General features: G+C 38.8%; 3 protein-coding genes across 3 annotated transcripts; 1 reads left to right on the top strand and 2 right to left on the bottom strand.

Moving 5' to 3' along the window:
* Positions 1-54: 54 nt before the first annotated feature.
* Positions 55-6,147, bottom strand: LOC115750715 (cellulose synthase A catalytic subunit 6 [UDP-forming]-like). Its single transcript, XM_030688231.2, has 14 exons — positions 5,920-6,147; positions 5,249-5,444; positions 4,833-5,068; positions 4,651-4,753; positions 4,368-4,539; positions 3,447-3,713; positions 3,028-3,373; positions 2,739-2,876; positions 2,503-2,628; positions 2,174-2,386; positions 1,787-2,060; positions 1,413-1,609; positions 959-1,309; positions 55-856 (listed from the first exon to the last, which is right to left on the bottom strand). Exons 1-14 carry the CDS (start codon positions 5,995-5,997, stop codon positions 275-277), a joined length of 3,279 nt encoding a protein of 1,092 aa, XP_030544091.1. The 5' UTR covers positions 5,998-6,147; the 3' UTR covers positions 55-274.
* A 3,108-nt stretch (positions 6,148-9,255) lies between these two features.
* Positions 9,256-10,009, top strand: LOC115750702 (egg cell-secreted protein 1.1-like). Its single transcript, XM_030688217.2, has one exon. The coding sequence runs from the start codon at positions 9,292-9,294 to the stop codon at positions 9,706-9,708; it is 417 nt and encodes a 138-aa protein (XP_030544077.1). The 5' UTR covers positions 9,256-9,291; the 3' UTR covers positions 9,709-10,009.
* A 3,888-nt stretch (positions 10,010-13,897) lies between these two features.
* On the bottom strand, positions 13,898-15,088 carry LOC115750718 (abscisic stress-ripening protein 1-like). Its single transcript, XM_030688239.2, has 2 exons — positions 14,787-15,088; positions 13,898-14,340 (listed from the first exon to the last, which is right to left on the bottom strand). The coding sequence occupies exons 1-2, from the start codon at positions 14,994-14,996 to the stop codon at positions 14,158-14,160; spliced, it is 393 nt and encodes a 130-aa protein (XP_030544099.1). The 5' UTR covers positions 14,997-15,088; the 3' UTR covers positions 13,898-14,157.
* Positions 15,089-20,647: the final 5,559 nt, after the last annotated feature.

The following is a 20,647-nucleotide window of genomic DNA, read 5'->3' as shown; positions in this document are numbered from 1 at the left end:
CACTGAACACACTGAAACAATCAAGAGGATTTTGCATAACTCAAAGTCCACATCTGCCAAAAATCATTCTTTTCCTTTCTCCTTTTCCAATTTTCATTTTTTGTACATACACCCTTCAAGGAGCCTTCTCCTTGATGAATCCCACTGCAAATCGCAAGAGGGTGCCCTCCGCTTCGAGTCTTCAACCGACGAACACAATCGATCGTAAACTACAGTAACAAAAATTCTACAGGTAAAATTTTAGTCTACTAAAACATTCCTAACTCACCTAATCCTAGTTGCAATCCAATCCACACACCTCTAGCACAATGCCGTCCTTGGAAATGAATGGGTTTATTCGGACCCATAAAAGAGTTAATATCGAGGCGAGAAGAATTGCCCAAACAATTATGATCGTGGGTACCCGATCCTGTTTTCCCATGAATCCCTTGAGGAAGGGATACAGATGAACAATGACCCACAGAGCAAAGAATAGTTTGCCCAACAGTGGACCCCAAGATTCGTAGCCATTGTTGATGGCATCTGAAACGCCGACAATGACTCCAGTTATGTTTAGGATGAGCAGAGTCAAGGGAGGGATTAACAAGGATGTCCACTTGAAGAGGTATAGCTCAGAGAACTCTCCGTTGTCTCCGGCTTTGGACGTGACCATGAAGTTTGTGTTGACGCCGGCCAAAACTTTTAGTAGACCCTGGAAGAGAGCAAACAGGTGAGATGAGACCCCCCCAATTACCCAGAACTGCTCGTTTCTCCACCAGTAGTGGATGCCGACACCACCCCACTGCATCTCGAGGATGCCTGTAGCCGCGATGGATATAAAGAGTGCCATGAAAATGAGACTAGCATAGTTGCTTATCTGCAACAATGTTGAAAAGGTATAGTCAGCCATGGTCTTGTTGCAAAGCAAAACCAATTGCTCGAGCAAGCACAGAACTCCTGGAAGTGTGGTGGAAGTTACCTCAGGGACAATGAACTTTCCCGTTAGAAGACAAACAGCTGGAAGAGTACAATATGCGATCAAGGGAATGGACGTCAAAGGATAGACGACCGAGTTGATGTAAGAAAACCGCTCTAGCCATTTTAAGCCGCAGCCATATCCATACCATATCGGACAATGCCTGCTCAAAAGGATCTCAACCGATCCAAGAGCCCAACGGAGAACCTGATGCAGGCGATCTGAGAGGTTTATTGGAGCTGAGCCCTTGAAAGCGGGCCGCTTAGGCATGCAGAATACAGATCGCCAGCCATGACAGTGCATCTTGAAGCCTGTTAAGATATCCTCTGTAACGGAGCCATATATCCAGCCCACCTAAGGGACAGTTACAAGTAGACAATAAGCGCAATGCAATACTGGATACTCTTGATACAGTATCAAAAGCAGTGATTTAAGCTGAAATTGTAAGATCTTTTACCTCTTTTCCCCATTCTGTTTTGTCCTCATAACCACAGCTAATGACGTGAATGGCTTCTTTCAAAAGTGATGCAGTAGTGGCTCCCTTTGGGACGCCACCTTCTTCCATCAGGGTTGTAGCTATGAAAACCGGGGATTGACCAAACTTCTTCTCGAACTTCACTCGGGACATCAGTGATGATTTTTCATTGTCTATACCTGAAACAGAGTCCCTAAAATTATGTGACATTTTGCATCTATCCATCTCTATTCTGAGAACAATGCTCTATCAATCAGAAATTTAGAGAGAAAATAACAAGCAAGCACCTTAAGACTACTTCATGCAAGTGGAACAACATGCAAGTCCAACGATTCATTTAGATAGAAAATGGGCACCTTCAATTCCCTCTTCAATATTTTCCAGTGCATGGATCTGCTTTGAAGCCTCCCTGTTCCTCACTGTCTTCTTTTGCTCATTCGACTTCATTTTCCTATCCCTTTTTCTAGATCCACAACACAAGCAGCACCATTTCGGCCAACAGTTACATGTTTTCCTAGGAGGTTTCTTTTTTATTGGGGCATCATATCCATACAAAGCCTGCCTCCGGAAGACACAACCAGTTCCAACATAAATTGGTCCTTGTATGCCATCCAAACCCTTCATATTTATCTGGATTCAACATTATAGACATCAGAATATATGAATGACTCGTTTTTTTTCCAGAAAAAGAGGAAAGGAAGAACCTTACAACATTGATGAGGCCTGTTTATTTGTTTACTTACGTCAAAAAATACTACATTACGATTTGAGTATCTATCATGACGATCTATCCCGTCAAATCTCTGTGGAAATTGCACGTAACATATCTTCTTGCCCGAAATTGGATCCATCATGAAGCACATGGCTTCTCGAAGAGCCTTGCTGTTGTTTATATAGTGATCACAATCCACGTTCAGCATATAAGGGGCATTTGTGATGACTGCTGAGACCCGCACCTAGATTAACGACTCACAAAATAGTAGGTAATTCAGCGAATTGAGAGAGATGATGTAAACAGCTGAGAAGTACGACCAAACTTTTAAAGGTCCTGAGGAGAGATGGGGTTTCATACCAGAGCATTCATGGCTCCAGCTTTCTTGTGATGATCAAAACCAGGTCTCTTCTCACGAGAGACATAAACTAGCTGAGGTAATTCATTTCCTTCAACATCACGGACACCATTTTGGCCAAGGAAAACCTACATGAATATGATTAAACGAAAAGAATTTTTTTAACTCTCTGAGCATAGGCCAACTTCACAAATCTTGTGCCATAAATCATATATAAATTGCCGAATGCAGCATCCACCTGGATCATTCCAGGATGATCTCTGACATTGTTCCCAGGCCACGGAGTGCCGTCCTGCATTGTCCAACCTTCTTCAGGAACTTTCTGTGCCATTGCCACCAACCCATTTATACGGACTTTGAACTCTTCATATTCTCTCTGCAACATTAAAGGTGAGAGAGCCGACATATGACATCTTGAAACAAACAGCCTCCTTGATTATGTAAAAGGCAAAATGCCACATTGGCTTCCACACGCAAGAGTAGATAAAAGTCACACAACAATTTTTAAAAGGTTAACAGCTGAAGACCTTCATGGCACGGCGTTCTCTCACAAACTCCGGATTCACTTTGTCCTTCAAATAGTCAACCTTTTGAGAAAAATACCATTCTGGGGCCCTAGGCTCAATATTGAATCTCTTACAGAATGGAACCCACTTCGTCGCAAACTCTGATGTCTCCGATAGGGCTTCAAAGGTGAGCATCGCTGCCCCGTCATCTGAGACATAGCATGCTACTTTGTCGACTGGGTAATCTACAGCAAGTATGGACAGAACAGTGTTTGCAGTTATAAGAGGAGGTTCTTTCATGGGATCCACTGTACTCACAAATATGTCTATATTGGCTAATTTGGTGGGCCTTTCCTCTTTTTCATACCTGAAAAGAAAATTCTATTTAGTACCCGTTGAGAAAAGAGAATAATCACAATGAATCAGGAAAGGTGCAATACCTCAGTGACAAGCGGTCAAGGTATGTTTCTCGTTCAATTGGGTACCATTTTGGAAACTGATCCAGTATCCATGACATAGCAAACCAGATTTCGCATATCACTGATGTAAGCCACAATCCATATGCATCATTCACGGGGTGAAGAATCCGATAGTGAAAGAACAATCCAAGGATCACAAGCCGCAGAATAATTATTAATCTGTAAGGACTGATCTTGCTGGAAGGAATTGGTAACTTCCTTGAAAGAGGCTGTCTTCCCTCGTCCATCCTGCCAATTGAATAAAAGTCATGTCTTGGTCCCCAAAACAATGGGAAAGGAATTGCAGGAAATATTTGATTGTCTAATTTTTTTCTTAGCATTGAGCTGTCTGACAAATAAGTATTTCATAGATAAGACGTTTGGGTGGACATTGGAAAGTTCATTTAACAAAACAGGAGTACCATCTTTTTGATCATCTTGTCCAGCAAGTTAAACATGATTAGGCAAATCTGTACAACGTATAAAATATGATCCATGGGCTTTCTCTGCTGGAGCACTAACAGTAAGTTTCACACAGAGATGAAATAATGGCCACTGCAGAATACAGCATCAACACCTCCCTCTTAGGTTTTGAAACACAAAATTAATGAGCATCTATTTGCACATGAACTTGGCTATAGAAGTTAACTGAGATGCTAAATTCTGGACAACCAATGTTGCTGTGTCAGCGAGAAATGTAAGGATGGGTTAGCGTTAGTACATAGCTTATTATACCCTAGTTTGGACTTTTGGAACTCATTCACGTATTGGAACATGGAATGTAGATTTCATGTGCAAGTTTTTCACTTGCAAAAGATACCGTAGAGGATTCCTAAAAGCTTGAGGCAAATTTGTACATGTAAAAATATGAATAGGAAAAGCACACATTGAAAAAGAACGTACATGGGCAAATCAGGATCATCTGGTTCGTGTCCATCACTTCCTCTTTCATGCTTCACAAACTGAAGTCTTCCATTTTGCTTCTTCTTCCACTCTTCCATACGTTCCTTCCATGCCACAGTTCCATATCCATAGACTGCTAAATCTTTCTTTGGATCCAAAGCTCTTGGTGGCACTGAAACAAAGCGCCAGCTTGTGTTAAGCAGGAAGAAACCAGCCTGGAAAACATCATAAGCTGCAAATGAACAAGAACTTCTGCTGATAAATTGCAAGAACAACAAATTACATGGCACAGAAGAATCAGAATTTGGAATTGGATGAATCCATCTTCCTCGACCCATAAACGGCGGGATAGTCAATGCATGCTTATCAGAGGAAATCCCAACATCCTGCGGAAACATACAGCAACTCTTAGATCAAAAGAAACGCATGATGAAGAAGAAAACCATGCTTATCACTGTCATTCACCTCTTGACCATAAGTTAATAACGGAATTTCAGGAACAGCAGAAGATGCATCCAGCTCTGATGTAATAGTAATGCCGGGAGTGTGGGTTTGCCAGTCGGGCCCAAAGTTAAGGTGAGTGGACAGCTTGCCCTCTGCTGTGCTGTGCAGGTTCCCTCTTCCACTGTCTCCTATATCAAACTCACGCTCCAAATCATCTGTTTTTTCTTCTTCTTCGTCGCCCTCAACTCTTGGACTCCCTATTTTTTGGCAATTGCAATAAATATGTTCATTGCAATAGCTAAACAAAAAATAGGGAACATCAAGCAAAAACATAATGTAGAGCTTATTAAGCGGATAAAAATCTTTCCATGGTTGTTGTAGAACTGGGATTGAATTAGCGTAGACTAGCCATGGAAATGATAGGGGGAGGTGTCAACCTTTAATACGCTTATATCGAGTTTTGCAATGAGGGCATGCTTGAGTTCCCTCACTCCTTTCATACTCATAGCAATGTCTACAAACAGGGAATGCACACTCATTGCAAGCAACAAATGGCTCTCTATCCCCTGTTATTTCTATCTCATCCGCACAGATCTGGCATATTTCCCCAGTTATATGTTTGACGCAAGTCACCTGCAAATGGCATGATAATAAAGGTTGAGAATTCAAGATAAAGAGCAAGGGTGCCGAGCTGCCTCAGCAAATCAGTACAATGGATTGGTGGATAGATGCTCCACATATAAGTGACCATGCCAAAATTCTCCGAAACTGTAGCGAGAAATAGTCTGTGGGTCTACATTCACACAATAACCAGACAGGGGAAATAAAGAAAAATGCAGGGTGTGTCTCAGTAGCTGTTACTGAGCCCAACCTTGTAGAAGGAAGCAATACAGGAACAAATGAACAAGACAAAAGGAAAACAAATGCGGATGCTGGTACGAAAAAAGAAATAAAGAAGAGCGAATGAATTTCAGAAGAAGCGCCAGAATGGAGGGGAGGAACAATTAGGAGACCAGAAAAACTCCCACCACAAATAAAAAGAGAGAAGTCACTTCTGAGGTATCTAGTCCAGCAACAAGGCGAAAAAAGAAATCTTTAAGGGACTTACACGTCCAACTTCATCAGCATTGATGAGAACAAACTCGTTCCTGTTGTGAGAACCAGCCACAAGCCTTCCTGTATCCATGAGCGCGGCTCACCCAACTCACAAAAAGCCCGCAGCTTTGGAAATCCAAGAGTTTCACTTTTGCTTAGGCATTATAAAACCTTTTGCCTCTCCACCCTATCACTCATAACAGCTTAAAAATCCAAACTTTTAGCTCTCTCTCTCTCTCACCGAGGCACCCATTATAAGAAGCAACAACCCCACATTTCAGAATTGGCCCAGAAACCAGAGGTTTGTACACACCGAGAGAGAGAGAGAGAGAGAGAGAGAGAGAGAGAGAGAGTTACGCAGGGAAAAAGTAAAGCGATGAGCAACCAAATATAGAGGAATTAAAATAGTATAAAAAATGGTTGTTTTGGAATGTTAACGAGGGTTTGCGTACGTTTGTGGAATCTTAAATACTAGATGAGTGATTCTTGTCTTTAAGTGAGAGAGAGGGGGCTGGTTTAAGGACCAACGTACAAATGGGCTTCTCTCTGCAATCTCAGTGGTCTCGACCAATGACCCGAGCTTGAAGTTGATGGAGATGGAGAGGGAGAGAGAGAGAGAGAATCTAACAGCAACTTAAAAAAGGCGGGGGCGGGGGGGAAATTGAAAATTCAACGCATGACTTAATGAGGACGAGATAAGGACAGAGACAAACAAGAAGAGAGAGAGAGAGAGAGAGAGAGAGAGAGCGAGCGTAGACATGTCCAGTTTTTCGTTCTTACAGTGTTAATGACCGTGTCGTTTGTCTGAACCTTACATCCATGTGCACTTGTGTTCGGAATGTTTGTTGTACTTCCGGTGGGGGCCCAGAAGAGTTTACCGTAGTGGGGGCGGCAGCGGCGGTGCATCCGCCATGCCTGAGCGGCAGCACCAAATGAGAACTACTATGCTGCCGAAATTGCGTCAAATTGAATGCAGGACAATCACAGTTTCCAAACAGACGCTGATCGGTAGTATACATATCACGAATATTAACCACATGCAATATTCATTCTTGTAACTCACCAATCATATTTATTGCTCGGAAGAAGACACTGTCCAAGTACATAAAGGGAGGTACGGTTTCTAATACAAGTTACCTTACCGATCAGAATTCCTAGTTTTCTTTGACGGGTGATGATTTCCTATCTTATTATTTTTTGTGTCGGGAAGCCTGTTGCTCGTGCAAAATTAAAGCCTATTTCATTGGTTGGATTTGGTAAGGAAAATTCATGATTTACATTCACGAGATATTCTAACACACATTTTATATAAAATGCATACGATTTACATGCACAAGCCATCTTTCATTTTCTTATATTTTTCAAGGCGGTTATCTGTGTTCTTTGAGTCATGTTTAGGTTGGCTTTTAGTTTTAATTTTCGAGTTAAACTCCTAATTTGAGAACCCTAGGCATACTTAAAGATGAAAAAGAAGCGACAATGAGAATTGAGAAGTTGAGAACTTGGTAGGCTAGATCATGGAATTGCGAGGTGGGGTAATCCACCTGGATTCTTTCGAAAGGAAAAATAATGACCCACGATTGAATGTCCCCCATTGGATGAAACGTGGCAAATTTCCACTCGCATGTGCCCCCCATAGAAAAAGCCCAGAAAATAATTTTAAAAAATATTAATATTACGGAAAATCACAAACTGATATATTTATAACAAATTTACCCAAAATTATTTTTTTAACCATAAAAAATCTTAAACTAGTACACTTGTGATAAATTTATCCTATACTTGATATATCGTGACAAATTTATCATCCGTTAATTTCGTTAAATTTAACCATTAAAGTACTTAGTTGTATGACACGTGGCAATTGATGAATGTACCGGCTTTGGGTTTTTACTTTCTGTTTGTCACGGGTGTATTAGTTTGAAATTTTTTGTTATTTTAACCTAACTTAACGAAGGATAAATTTGTCACATGTGTACTAGTTTAATATTTTTCATAGTAAAAAAAAATTAGTTTATGATAAATTTGTCACAAGTGTACCAGTTTAAGATTTTTGGAGGTCAAAAAATAGTTTGAGGGTAAATTTGTCATAAGTATATCGGTTTGAGATTTTTCATGGCATTAATTATTACAAGAAATGCAATTATGATGATGTTCTCATCAAGCAACTAGGATTAGCTATTAAAAAAAAGGCAAAAATAGGAAAAGAAAAACAAGTACATCAATTACTGAATATTGAAATCAACCAAACACTCAATTTCATAAGGACCAATGGGTTTATTTGGCTTAGCATCTAAGAGATAAAACCACCGTAAACAACAAGAAAAGCTTGGATCTTGTGACACGTGAGCTTAAACCAAGATTAGGGATCAAAATCATGCTAAACCACCTTTTAATCTTTCCCTCGTGAAACCCAAACCCTAGATTGACCAGATTAAAGAAATTAGCGGGAAGAAATAAGAGATAGATACTCCTTGTCCGATTAATTTACTTATTGTGTTGGATTTAACAAACCCTAATAAATTCTCTTAGCCCAATCATGGGGTCACTTATACATCCTATCATGGTAACGGGTCAAAATAAAGCTAGAACATAGCCATTATGTAAGCTGTGAGAGGATCTCACCTTATCCATATTCATTATTTTCTATTAATTATTTCTTTAACCCAATTTATGAACGGATTTTGTCTAGAAAGTTTGTTCCAATGTAATCTTAAATTTATGAGAAATGTTCCTTATTGGGGTTTCTTATGGAGTTACTTGACCAGACGTACTCCGAGATTGGCACACAATGATGTTTTTCTTTAAGTAATTACGACGAAAGCTTGTTGAATGTACATTTACCATTACATAAGAAATGCATGAGCTGAAATTGCCGAAGAAAAATACAGAGAGTTCAGCTTATTTTCCATTCAAAATCAACTTGTTTTATTTAAATGCATGGAGGGAGCAATATTATGTAGAGATGTGTTTTAACTATTTGTCAAAAGCATAAGAGAACTAAGTTTACACTGATATATAGTCAGACCTATGCTGCAAAGATTGTTTATCGCATATCAATTCGTTCTAAAGTATTGATACTATCACTAGACCATTCCTACTGGTATTTATTTCTTCCAGATTGAAGATTCTCAAATAATTTTTTTTTTTTTTTTGCTCCAGGCGCGTTACGATGTCTTTAATTTATAAACCCAATTATGACCAATCTTGTCTTATCAGCTTTCCCCCATAATTATATCAATAATTCTGTGAGCCCTTTTGCTTTCCCGTGCAATGTAACATCTCCATGCAACGTACGCCTATAAGTACCTCAACTCCTCCAAAAAATGTTATTCATACACACATTCAGATCTCTCTACTCGATTGGCAGATTAGTTGGGCAAAAATGTCTCCAATGCCCAAGCTTTTCATCTTCCTACTCGTCATCGTGTCTTCATACTTGGCCAGTATGACCGAAGCTGGCCGAGCAGTCCCCAAACACAAGCCGGCAAGCCTCGCAGCTCGGCTGAAGGTGGCGGAGAACGGGTCGGACTCGTCGAACTGCTGGGAGTCGATGTTCCAGCTACAAGCCTGCACCGGCGAGGTGATCATGTTCTTCCTCAACGGAGAGACTTACTTGGGCCCTAGCTGTTGCCAAGCCATCAGGACCATCGAGCATGACTGTTGGCCCAACTTGTTGGCTTCGCTAGGCTACACGACCGAAGAGGGCGACATCCTTGAAGGCTACTGCGATGCTGCCACCACCCTGCGCCCGCCGTTGGTGGTGGCGCCTAACAAGGATGTTCCAAACAGCGGAGGGTGATGGTCATTTGGTTTTGGGACAAGCTATTTGGGTCATTTAGGAGTTGGGTCTCGTAAATAATGTGGGGTGTTGGGCTTTGTGGGTCTGTTTTCAAGAAGTTTGAGTTTGTTGGGTCGGAAGCAAATCAAAAAGTGTCCCACAATGTCTGCTTGTTTTCTTGTGGGTCGAGGTTTGTTTTGCTTACGTAGACTAAAAGGTCAAGGTCAGAGTCAATGAGGAAGGTAGTCCCGCATGTTTATAGAAGGGAATAAGAAATGTTTTAGCGATATACAGATCGATGTTAACCCCTTTGTTGTTTCAATGGCTTGGATCATTCTCTTCTCCATTTACATCAGGAAAATGATTGCATGACCGTGTGTGACCGTGTTATGCTTATTACAAAACATCTCACAACTTTTTTTTTTCTTTTTAATGTTATGTGCCAGGATGGTCAGCCTAGCAAGGCTCTTTACATTAATTTACAAAAGTTGGAATCACCTAGAAACCTAGAAGAAGATTACGAGACAGAAATCAAGGACACATTTCTACTCGGTCACACTGTCGGTTTTCTTCTGCCATCTCGATAAACACTAATAAAAAACTACCCTAAGTTACACCATGATTGATCTCAGTCACGAATCTTATGGCTCAAGTACCCATCGAGAGGACCCTTTGATGGGATTAAATCATGGTGGGGTGCCACCGGTTGGAGAAGTGGCTCAACCACCGACGGAGTCGTTGTCCATAAATTTGACAGCATTCTGAAACCTTCCAGCTTCTTTCCATGTGAAACTGATATTTTATGTCACCTTTCCTTTTCTTTTGCATTTTCTTTTTGGGTTTCATCTTGACCTCATGGTTGTCCAAATGCATAATGCTTTGAGCATTATATCTCTCTGGGGGAAGATAATTAAATACAACCAAGGCTTCGCTTTGTGTATCTTCCTCTCCAAAATGAATGGAATAAACTGAAATATTTTAGCCCCACACTAGGATAAAAGAATCACATAAATAAAATCGCCCGTGTTAGTAAAAACAAGCAGTTGCAATTAACAGTAAAAGATGTGACTTTTTTTGTTTGCTTGTATAAATGATTGAATCCTCAAATGCCCTGAAAATGCCCGGATCGTAAAGAAGTCCTGAAAATGCGTCAAGTAAAATATTTCTGTGATAATTTAGCGCCTATGTTATACAGAGATTAAAACCCGCTTCAGTTCAGCATTCATTTTCTATGCTCGCGTGTTCATATTGAAGCTGTAATTTATCAACGCGTTTGTGCGATTGCTATGCATGACTTGTACCAATTTGCAGATTTGAAAAAGTCATTAGCGAGCGTTAGGGTTTTTACACCTGTGATAAGGACTGCTAAGAAGTTTGCTCCTATTTATACATATATTTTGGGGCTGACGCGTTTATCTAGCCGCTTAGTCTACGGCTTGATTGCTCATCAAACTGTTTATCATCTTGCGTATAGCTCTAAGAAAGCTGCAAATATACATAAATATACGCACGGACCGGAAGCACACGTCTTATCGTAGGGCAAATCATATCCTCTTCGAATTAGCGCTGAATATACGTGGAGGACTTTTTAAGCAGGCACGTTCTTACGAGAAAAGCCAAGTAAACGAAGTCGGATAATCTTATATGAAGTGGACATATCGTGTTGTTTCCGGCATCAAACAACCAGTCACTTTCCGCGGTGATGTTCACGATCATCGTGGAACCACAGTAGCTAGGGAACAGAAATCTTTTTCGTGAGATTCAACTAACATTCTCTGCGCCATAACCTGCCATTCAAGCTAACGAAAATCTCTCGTGATCATGTTCCCATCCATGCTGACCGGGGTGGGTTCTTAGAATAAATTCTCGGACATCAATAATGTTGGGAGCATTCACGTTTGCTTTGATCTTTCCACAGAGTAATCAGTTAGTTCCTAACAGTTTCGATTGCCGAAATGGAGCGTACAAATGGGAAAATAAGGGAAAAAAGTAGCAATGATCCACTTAAATCCAGCAGATTGAATTTAAATAATCACCTACATCTCACATCATTCAATCGTAAAGACCAAGGTATAGCATGGTGATCGCATTATTGTCTGTTGTAACGTTTTCCCAAGATCAAGTTTTACTTTCATTCCATCCCCCACCATAGTAGAAAATTTAAAAAAAAATTGTGATTCTTAAAGAATATTCGGTTGCGTTAATAGTGCAATAATTAGAGTTGCCGACGCTCTTTCCTTTCTTCGGACAGTAACGTGGAACCAACTTCCGCAAATTCACGCAGTTCGTCTTTGTAACGTAAGAACAACTTCCACAAGTTCATGCTGTTCGTCTCGTTCATTGAATAACCGAAGTGAGAGGAGTTGAGCGACTTCAGTGATTTCTCAGTCTCTCGATCAGCAATTAATAATGGATTTTTTCTTTTAATCTATTGCGATAGCAATGATATTATGAGAAATTATCATATCCGAACTTACCCTTGAGAGGATCACGTTGCGATCGTGATAGGATTTTCCGGCGACGAAAGTCCCCGACATTCTTCCAACTCGACTAATTCTTTTCATAAGTAATCGAAGATCAGTCTAACTAGTTAGAGTCCGACCAATCTCATACCCATCATAAAGTATAAGTAGAAATGTATAGAAAATTTAAGTAGTTAAGTCACATATAAAAAGCAAAAAGAAAAAAGGGAAAATTCCAAATAAGAGCACGAAGTGTCTTCATTTTTTCAAACAAGAGTATGAAATGTTCAAATTTTTTCAAAGAATGGCTTGGCCGAAGTGCGTTTTCATCCTTTACTTTCTTGAATTTTTTTTTCTTTTTCTGTTTTTCTTTTTCCCATTTCTTTTCTTTTTCCTTTTTTCTTGTTTTATTTTTCTTTTTTCGTCCCTCCCTCCCCAGCAGGCATCAACTAGAAACCCAATACTTTAGGCCGGGGAGATCGAACGCCAAAAGGGAGCTTAAATCCAAGGCAGTCAACATATCTAGTTGGATCCACCTTCACTTGAAAGTGCGTCAACTACGTATACTAAACACCAATTTTTTGATATGAAATTTCTCTAACACAACTTACACGTGTATTGTAATAATCTTCACTCACGTTTCAGATTAGTTTTCGAGAACCAATCTGGTCAAAAGATGTAGACTGACTTGTTAAAGATGTAGGCCGATGCCGGTTGGGGAGGGGAGGGAAGAAAAAAGAAAAAGGCAATGAAAAGAAAGGAAAAGGCAAAAAGAAAAAGAAAAGAAAAAGAAATGGAAAAAAGTAAAAATAGAAAATGAAAAAAATTTTAAAAAGTAAAAGATGAAAATGCTCTTCAGCTAGACCATTGTTTGGAGCAATCGGAGCACTTCGAGCACTTCATGTCCTTATTTGAAAAAAAACCCACTTCACGCTCTTATTTGAGAAAATATGGACACTTTATGCCTTTAGTTGGGCTTTTATTTGAAATTCTCCCGAAAAGGAGCTAAGTCCCTCAAATGATAATACCATTATTGACAACTTCAATGCGGTAGGCATTACTTTTGCGGAATTGAAGACACTTTATCGAAACTTTTTTCAGCACATATGAATGGGTGGGTCATCATATACGATACACCGTTGATTTAGGACAATCATAGATGATTAACTATGTCATTTCGCGTTTTCATTTCAAACTGAATGACGGTCAATTGACTCGAACCATATCTGAAAAAAAAAAAAAAAACAGAGTCTTGCATGAGATCATGCCTCGCATGACCCGGTGTTTGATTGAGCAAGAAATCACAAATAATGGATGATGATGATGACAACGACATGCACCCACACCCTTTGATGCAGGTCCCCCCCATCCCCCGTGATCCCCACCAAATTAGTGGACAATGTCAATGTGCACAGTGGGGTCACAATGAAGATATCGGGATAGGCTACAGTTAGATAAAGTTTTCGAATTTATACGTGTCGTCATGTCATAGACTCGAAATACATCAATTCTAAGAACATGAAAGGTAACCTTGCGCATTTTATTTCTTATTTCGTACATTTTTTGAATTATAATCGAATGTACATTGCGATTAGGTGATATTCTAGATCTCATGCTACCCTGTTTTTAGCGAGTTAACGACCATTTTATGCGGAGACTCTGAGCTGAGTACGTTTTGGAAAATAAGATTGAATATAGTCTTCGTACCTAAAATAATGCGTTGAAAGGTAAACGCAAGAAACATCAGGTCGTCAGAAGATAATATTATTAAGGCACCCCAGATACAACCGGTACAAGACAAAGCCCAAATCAACACACAATACTCCACTCTCTCAGGAAGCATTAACAAGCAGCAGATGTAGATCCAAGATTCAAGAACCACCCCTCTGCAAAAGTGCGACGACTATGCAGGGCGGTCTCTTAGCTTGGAGGATACCTGGTTAGAGAAAGCAAAATTACATAAACAAGACACAAAGCAAGAAGAGAGAGACGGAGATCCATCCATGGTTTAGAAGAGATGGTGGTGCTTCTTGCCATGAGCCTCTTCATCTTCTTTCTTGGCCTCCTTCTTCTCGTGGTGCTCATGGAAGGCGAACCCGCCGGCCCCGACCGCGGCGGCGGCGGCAACTTCCTCCTCTATCTTGTGCCTGTGGGCGTGCTCTGGGTCCTTCTTGGCCTCATGCTTCTCATACTGCAGTTTGCACATCATTAATTAGGAGTCGTGTGAATGAAACAAAATGAGATAAGGTAAAGGGGAAAAAAAAAGTTAATGTGTACTTTTTTCATATGGTATAACTTATAAGTTCAACAAAAAGATTGATTTATTCACTTTGAGCAGAAGTTTTGATCATGTAGATTCTGTTATGGAGTGCATCTATGTTTTCATTTTAAGCCAATTGTGGGGAAATCTTGTTACTCTAGTTGATTGGTGAAGGAAATTGATTGAATTTAGACTATTGTTCATTTATGAGGGTATGGCATGCCATCATCATGTCCAGTAGAAATATGAGGGTCTAATCCATCGCTCCCAATGCTTGTGATCAACCTGATGGTTCAGGTCAATAAGGTGTAGATGCGAATCAACATAAAAAATGAGAAAAAAATTACAAGAATTGAGAATAAGATAATAATTATTACCAAAGCATAAGCGCCGGCTGCAGCAGTACCGAGCTCGCCGAGTTGCTCGAGGTGCTTGTGGTGCTTCTCCTCCTTCTTGTAATCGGGCTCCGCGACCACCTCGGTGGTCTCGGCATAAGCGCCGCCAGGGCCACTGCCATAGGCGGTCTCGACCGGTGGCTCATCCTCCTTCTTGTGGTGGAAGAGGTGGTGGTGGTGTCCTTCGGCCATGGTTGGTGGTTGTTTTTGGTGGGATACTAGAATTGACAATGAATCAGGGAAAGGAGTATAGCTGAAGTCGTATGGTATGTGTTGTGAGATTGTTTGAGTGGGGAGGGGTGTATTTATAGGGAGAGTTGGCACATGCAAAGTCTCACATCCAATCGAGCCAACGCGGGAGGCCTTAAAGGCGTGATGGACGGTCAGGATAGGTTGGTGTGGTCCAATTCGATGCATCTTTATCTTCTTTCAATAAAGCAGTAGTTTGTATATCAAGCATAAAAAGAAAAATTAGGGGATAGACTTTTCTTTTTTTGTCCTAGTTGGGGATGTTTTGGGGGGACGAGTATTTATTTGGCAAATAATTTTTATGAGTTGAAAAGGGAAAACAGTAAAAATATCGAGGACATTCCAATTTTGTTTGGATATGTAAAACAATATGTTGAGAATATGTTGTGAGATTGAGCCTATAAAAAAAAAAAACCGATTCAAGTAAGTACCAATGATTTTTCTAAGTTGAGCAACTTTCCCAAAAGGGGTTTCCTATTATTGGTAGAATATATATGGCTGAGGATTTCTTTATGAGTTGAAAATGCCGAGAACATACCAATCGTCTGGATATTTGATGTAACATGTTGAGAATATGTCTCGAGTTTGACCCCATAAAGAAAACCTGATCAAATTAAATTTCCTAATTTGAGTGGTTTTGGCTCTTAGTTTGAGTAGCTTTCGTAAAAAGGGATTCTTATCTTAGATACAAATTATTTGGCAGAAGATTTTCCTGAGTTAAAATGGAAAACAGTGAAAATCTAGGGAACATTCAAATCTTGTGAATGTTTAATGTAAAATGTTAAGGTTGACAAAAAAAATTGAAAAGTTTTAAGAACATGCCTCGAGTTTGAGGTCGTAAAGAATCTCGATTCTTGCAGATTTCCTAGATTGAATAGGTTAGTGATTTCTCAGTTTGATTTGTTTCCTAGTTTAAGTAACTTTTCTAGGGGTGATTTCCTATTTTTGATACAAATTATTTGGCTGACAATATTTACGAGTTGAAATGGTAAGCTGGTGAGAATCTTGAGGACATTTCAGTCTTGTGGATACTCATCGTAATATGTTCAGAATATTTTTTGATACTGAACCCTTAAAGGAAACTCGTTCCAAGTACGTTTTTTTATTAGTTTTCTAGTTTGAGTAGCTTTCTCAAAATCATGCAACAAATTATTTGGCAGACAATTTCTCTTACGAGTTCAAAAGGGAAACAGTGAAAATCGTGGGATAAGTTTTGAAGCAGCATGTTGTAAAAATATGTTAAGTTTGAGCCCATAAAAAAAAAACCCGATCTAAGGGAGTTTATTAATTTGAGTGGTTTCCTAGTTTAAGTAACTCTCCTAAAAGCGCTCCTTATCTTGGATACAAATTATTTGGCAGATGAATTTCCTGAGTTAAAATGGTAAATAGTGAAAATCTAGAGAACATTCCAAACTTGTGGATATTTGATGTATTTTGTTGAGAATATATCTCGAATTTGAGCCCGTAAAGGAATATGTGTCGAAAACATTCCAATCTTGTTGTTTCCTAGTTTGAGTAGCTCTCCTAAAAGGGCTTATCTTGGATACAAATAATTTGGCAGACCATTGTCCCAAGTTGAAATGGGAAAAGAAAAAATGAAAGTCTAGATGACATTCCAATCTTGTGGATATTAGAAGAAACCTGTCGAAAATATGTCTAGAATTTCAAGAAGTGGTTTCTTATTTTGAATACAATTTAATTATCAGGCGATTTTTGTGAGATGAAATAAAAAACTGTGAAAATCTTGAGAACACTGTGCTTCGCAAGAAATGTCACGACAAAAGATCTTTCACCGAATGTGTAGAGCTTTTGGATTTGATGATTAAATGGATTCTTGTGACAATTCCGAACGAGAAGTGAAAATAAATGGCTGAAAGATAAATTGGATGATAAATATAAAGTGCGATAAGGTAAAGTGCTGATAAAGTAAATTGCAAATAGGATAAATTGCAAAGGAAAAGATAAGTGTTATTCATTGTTGAATGATAGAAAGTCCTTTACAAAGAGTCATTTCTAACTATATATAACCTAGTGCAAAACATAACCTTTGGTTACAGTTACATCATACAGTCTATCTCTAAATTCTTGGCCTGGTTTCGGTAAATGCTTCCTTTATCCTTTGGGCGGTTTATAGTACAAACTTATCTACTCCATTTATCTATCGGCGTGATATATTGACTTTGCAATGTTGCCGACATTTTGCTAATCAAGCGTCGGTTCGCCATATCATTGGCAACCGATATGTGCTCCCTTCTGGGCCTTTAGTACAGCGTACTATTTCCATGGGCTTTCGGCTATCTGCAGCCCAGGCCGATTTTTGGTGTCAACACATTGCAATCTTGTAAATATTTGATGTAACATGTTAAATATCTTTCGAGTATGAATATATAAAGAAAATCCAAGTAAGTTTCCTAATTTGCATCATTTTCAATTTTGAGTAGTTTCCTGAGCTTTAGTCAGTTTTGCGGAAAAAAATGTTTGGAAAAATATTTTTCAAAAATTAATTATTTGTATCTCTTAAAATAATTAGCTAATGAAAAATATTTCTCTTATCGGCAACGATTTAAATATTTTTGTGGACAAAAAAAATATTTTTCGTCTGTTTATTTGTGTAAGAGATTTAAGTGATCATTTTTAGGAAAGTATTTTTCAAATCATATATTTTTTTCGAAACAAACAAAATCTTAATTGGAGTAACTTTTTTAGGAGGTACCAATGGTCTGATGAAACTTTGCATATATTTGGTGTTCTTATTGTTTCTTGTCAATTTCTCCGATTATAAGGAAAATTCCAAATAGTGGCTTGAAGTATGACTATTTTCTCAAAATAAGACCTAAAGTGAGCATTGCTTCAAATAAAAGCTTGAAGTGACTATAACAGTTTTAATTAAAGGCCTGAAGTGGTTAACACAATTTCAAAGAAGGGTTTCGATGAGCATATGCATCTCACATGCCACTTTTTAAGTTATGATGAGGGTATTTTAGTCCAAAGTTAATTTTTTTGTTTCTTTTATTCCTTTTTGTTTCTTCTTTCTCCGTTCTTCTTTTTTCTTCCGGTTCATCTTCTTCTTCCTTTTCTCTCTAGGTCAAAGATAGGTTGGGGGTTAGACCGAAAAAAAGAAGAAGATGGGTTGGGATGGAGACAAAGAATTTCGTCACTTCGTGCTTAAAACCAAGAAGGGAAAAAATAAATAAAAATAAATGCATGGACCTGAAATTCTCTGAAAATTAAAAAAGGTGAAAGAGAATTGTTTGTTTATATAGGACGAGATGTTTGCAGGAGAAGGGAAAATTCTGCAGAATTATGTTTGTGGCCTCCTCTCAACAGGGATCACTCTTGCTCTCGCCGCTTAAAACATAAGCGACAGAAGTCCGATACCTTCACTAGGGGAGATTACCAAGAGAGATCCAAAGTCCGAGCCCGTTAATATATCCAATTGGATCTACCTTCACTCAAAAATTTAAGTCAATGAATTATGGGTCAACGAAAATTTATTAATTACTTAATATCACATCAATTCTTCGATATGCGACTTCTCTAATACAATTCATAGTGCATCCCTCCACGAAACGCGATGGATCTAGAGGTGATGGTGATGACTCGAGGGGTTTCGCTGGCAAATTGGGGCTTCGGCTTCCGCTGGATGATGGAACGGGGGAGGGTCTGTTCATGATGGATTGAGGGAGGCTTTTCATCCGATTGCGTTCTCTTGCTGATGTAGTTGGTGAGGTTTTTCATCTTTTTAGGAAAAAGGTTAAGCGTAAGGTGAAAGCAGGAAGAGGATGAGCAGGAGAACGAAGAAGATGAATAGAGAAAAAATACATGTGGTCGAAAATGCCTCTGTCATGGTGGCATGTGAGATGCACATGCTTCGCCAGGCCCTTAATTGAGATTAGATTGTCACTTGAGGTCATTGTTTGAGACAAAATTCATCGTGGACCCTCTTTTAAGAAAGTAAGCTCACTTGAGGCCTTTAATTGAAATTTACCTTGATTATATCTTCTTCCTACCTTAAACTTGAACCGCAAGATTCGTTAACTTAATAATATAAATGTAGGAGTCTAAAGTTCAAGATGAGGTTATGGTGTCGGTGGGGTGGTTTTGACTTAGAGATCAAGGAACCCCATCTCATGAATGTGTTCCGCGTACTATATTGATTGAGGATGAATGATGAGGGTTTTGAATCAAGAAAAAAATGTGCTTTACGCGTGGTCCATGATTTCCTAACGACTTAATTTTCATTTTCTCAAAAGTGATTATTTCTTTTAAGATGCTTTAAGAATAAGAGAGTACGTTAGGTTTTCCATCAACACACTTCCATTTTTTTTTTTTCATTTTTCGTTTTGTGCTATGCTCTTAGATTATTTATAAGACGCAATGACTTCATGTCCATATTAATTTTTTGTGAGGAGGCACCTTTTTCCCGAAGTTACAGGGCTATTTTGTTGACTTCCGTAGAGAGAGTTGTCTCGCGCCCCTAAGCCTTCTCTACATGAAAAGTAAGGCTTGAAAAAATCCTTTCTTTTCTTTATCTCTCTTTATTATTATTTTTACTATATTGATATTTCCTGAGAAAACGCCAATAACTACTGTCTTATTTGTCAAAGCAAAATAGAATATGTCATAAAGAATTAATTAGTCGGCTGGATTTTTGGGAATCAAAAACTCATTAATTGAAAGAGGAACTTAGATCTTGAAGCACTATCAATTTCATGATCTTGAAGCACTATCAATTGTTTTGGCAATGAATTGGCTCGTCTCTTTTTGGTGTAAAGCAATGTCAAACCATAATATCCGACAAGCATTAACACCGGGACGAGCCCCTAATATAATGTTCCTAGTGTAAGTAATGACATTTCCTGATCTTGAAGCACTATCAATTGTATCGTTCACTGTTTACTTGATATATCTGTTTATTTATGTTGATGGACCTCTAAATTTATTTGCTTTTAATATTTATTGGTCTAGCACAAAATTAAATCAGCTCAAATATCTGTCCATGCCATTGAATTCTTCAAGACGGTTAGGGCGCATATGACAGCACTTTTAGAGCAGAAATCCGTTTGGTTACGCAATTACATTTTTCTGCTTTTGGAATATTTTTTGTTTCAAAAGTAGTTTTGGAGTCACTTAAAGAAGTAAAAAAAATTGAAATAAAAAATTAATTTTTGATCAGAAATTAATTTGTAGAGCAGAAGTGTTACCATAAGCGCCTTAGTAGCTCCCTCGCATGTGAACAGTTTTATGCCCTTTGTTCTGGCAATTATTAGGTGCCGATGCCATTGATTTATTTTATTTTATTTGGTTGAACCCCTTCATTTTAAGAAGAAAATATGTAAACAGATTAGTATATCCTAAGATCCCATTGTAATGGGGTCCCACTTATCTATTTGGAAAATAATTGGGCCCCTCCTATTTTGTGATTGGTTGATTGGATCGGTGGCCAACCCGACTGGACAGATATCTCAATTTTGTGGCTATCCTTTGCAGCTTATTGCGAAAGAGGAAGAAAAGAGAATAGTGTGAAGAGACCACATTTTTGGATCCCTATACTTTAGGAGATTTCATGGTAGGCTCCTTTTATTTTATTTTGT

Source organism: Rhodamnia argentea, chromosome 2 (genome assembly GCF_020921035.1).
Source record: "Rhodamnia argentea isolate NSW1041297 chromosome 2, ASM2092103v1, whole genome shotgun sequence".
NCBI lineage: Eukaryota > Viridiplantae > Streptophyta > Magnoliopsida > Myrtales > Myrtaceae > Rhodamnia > Rhodamnia argentea.
Note: the sequence above shows the minus strand (reverse complement) of the source record. Positions and strands in the feature narration are given on the sequence as shown.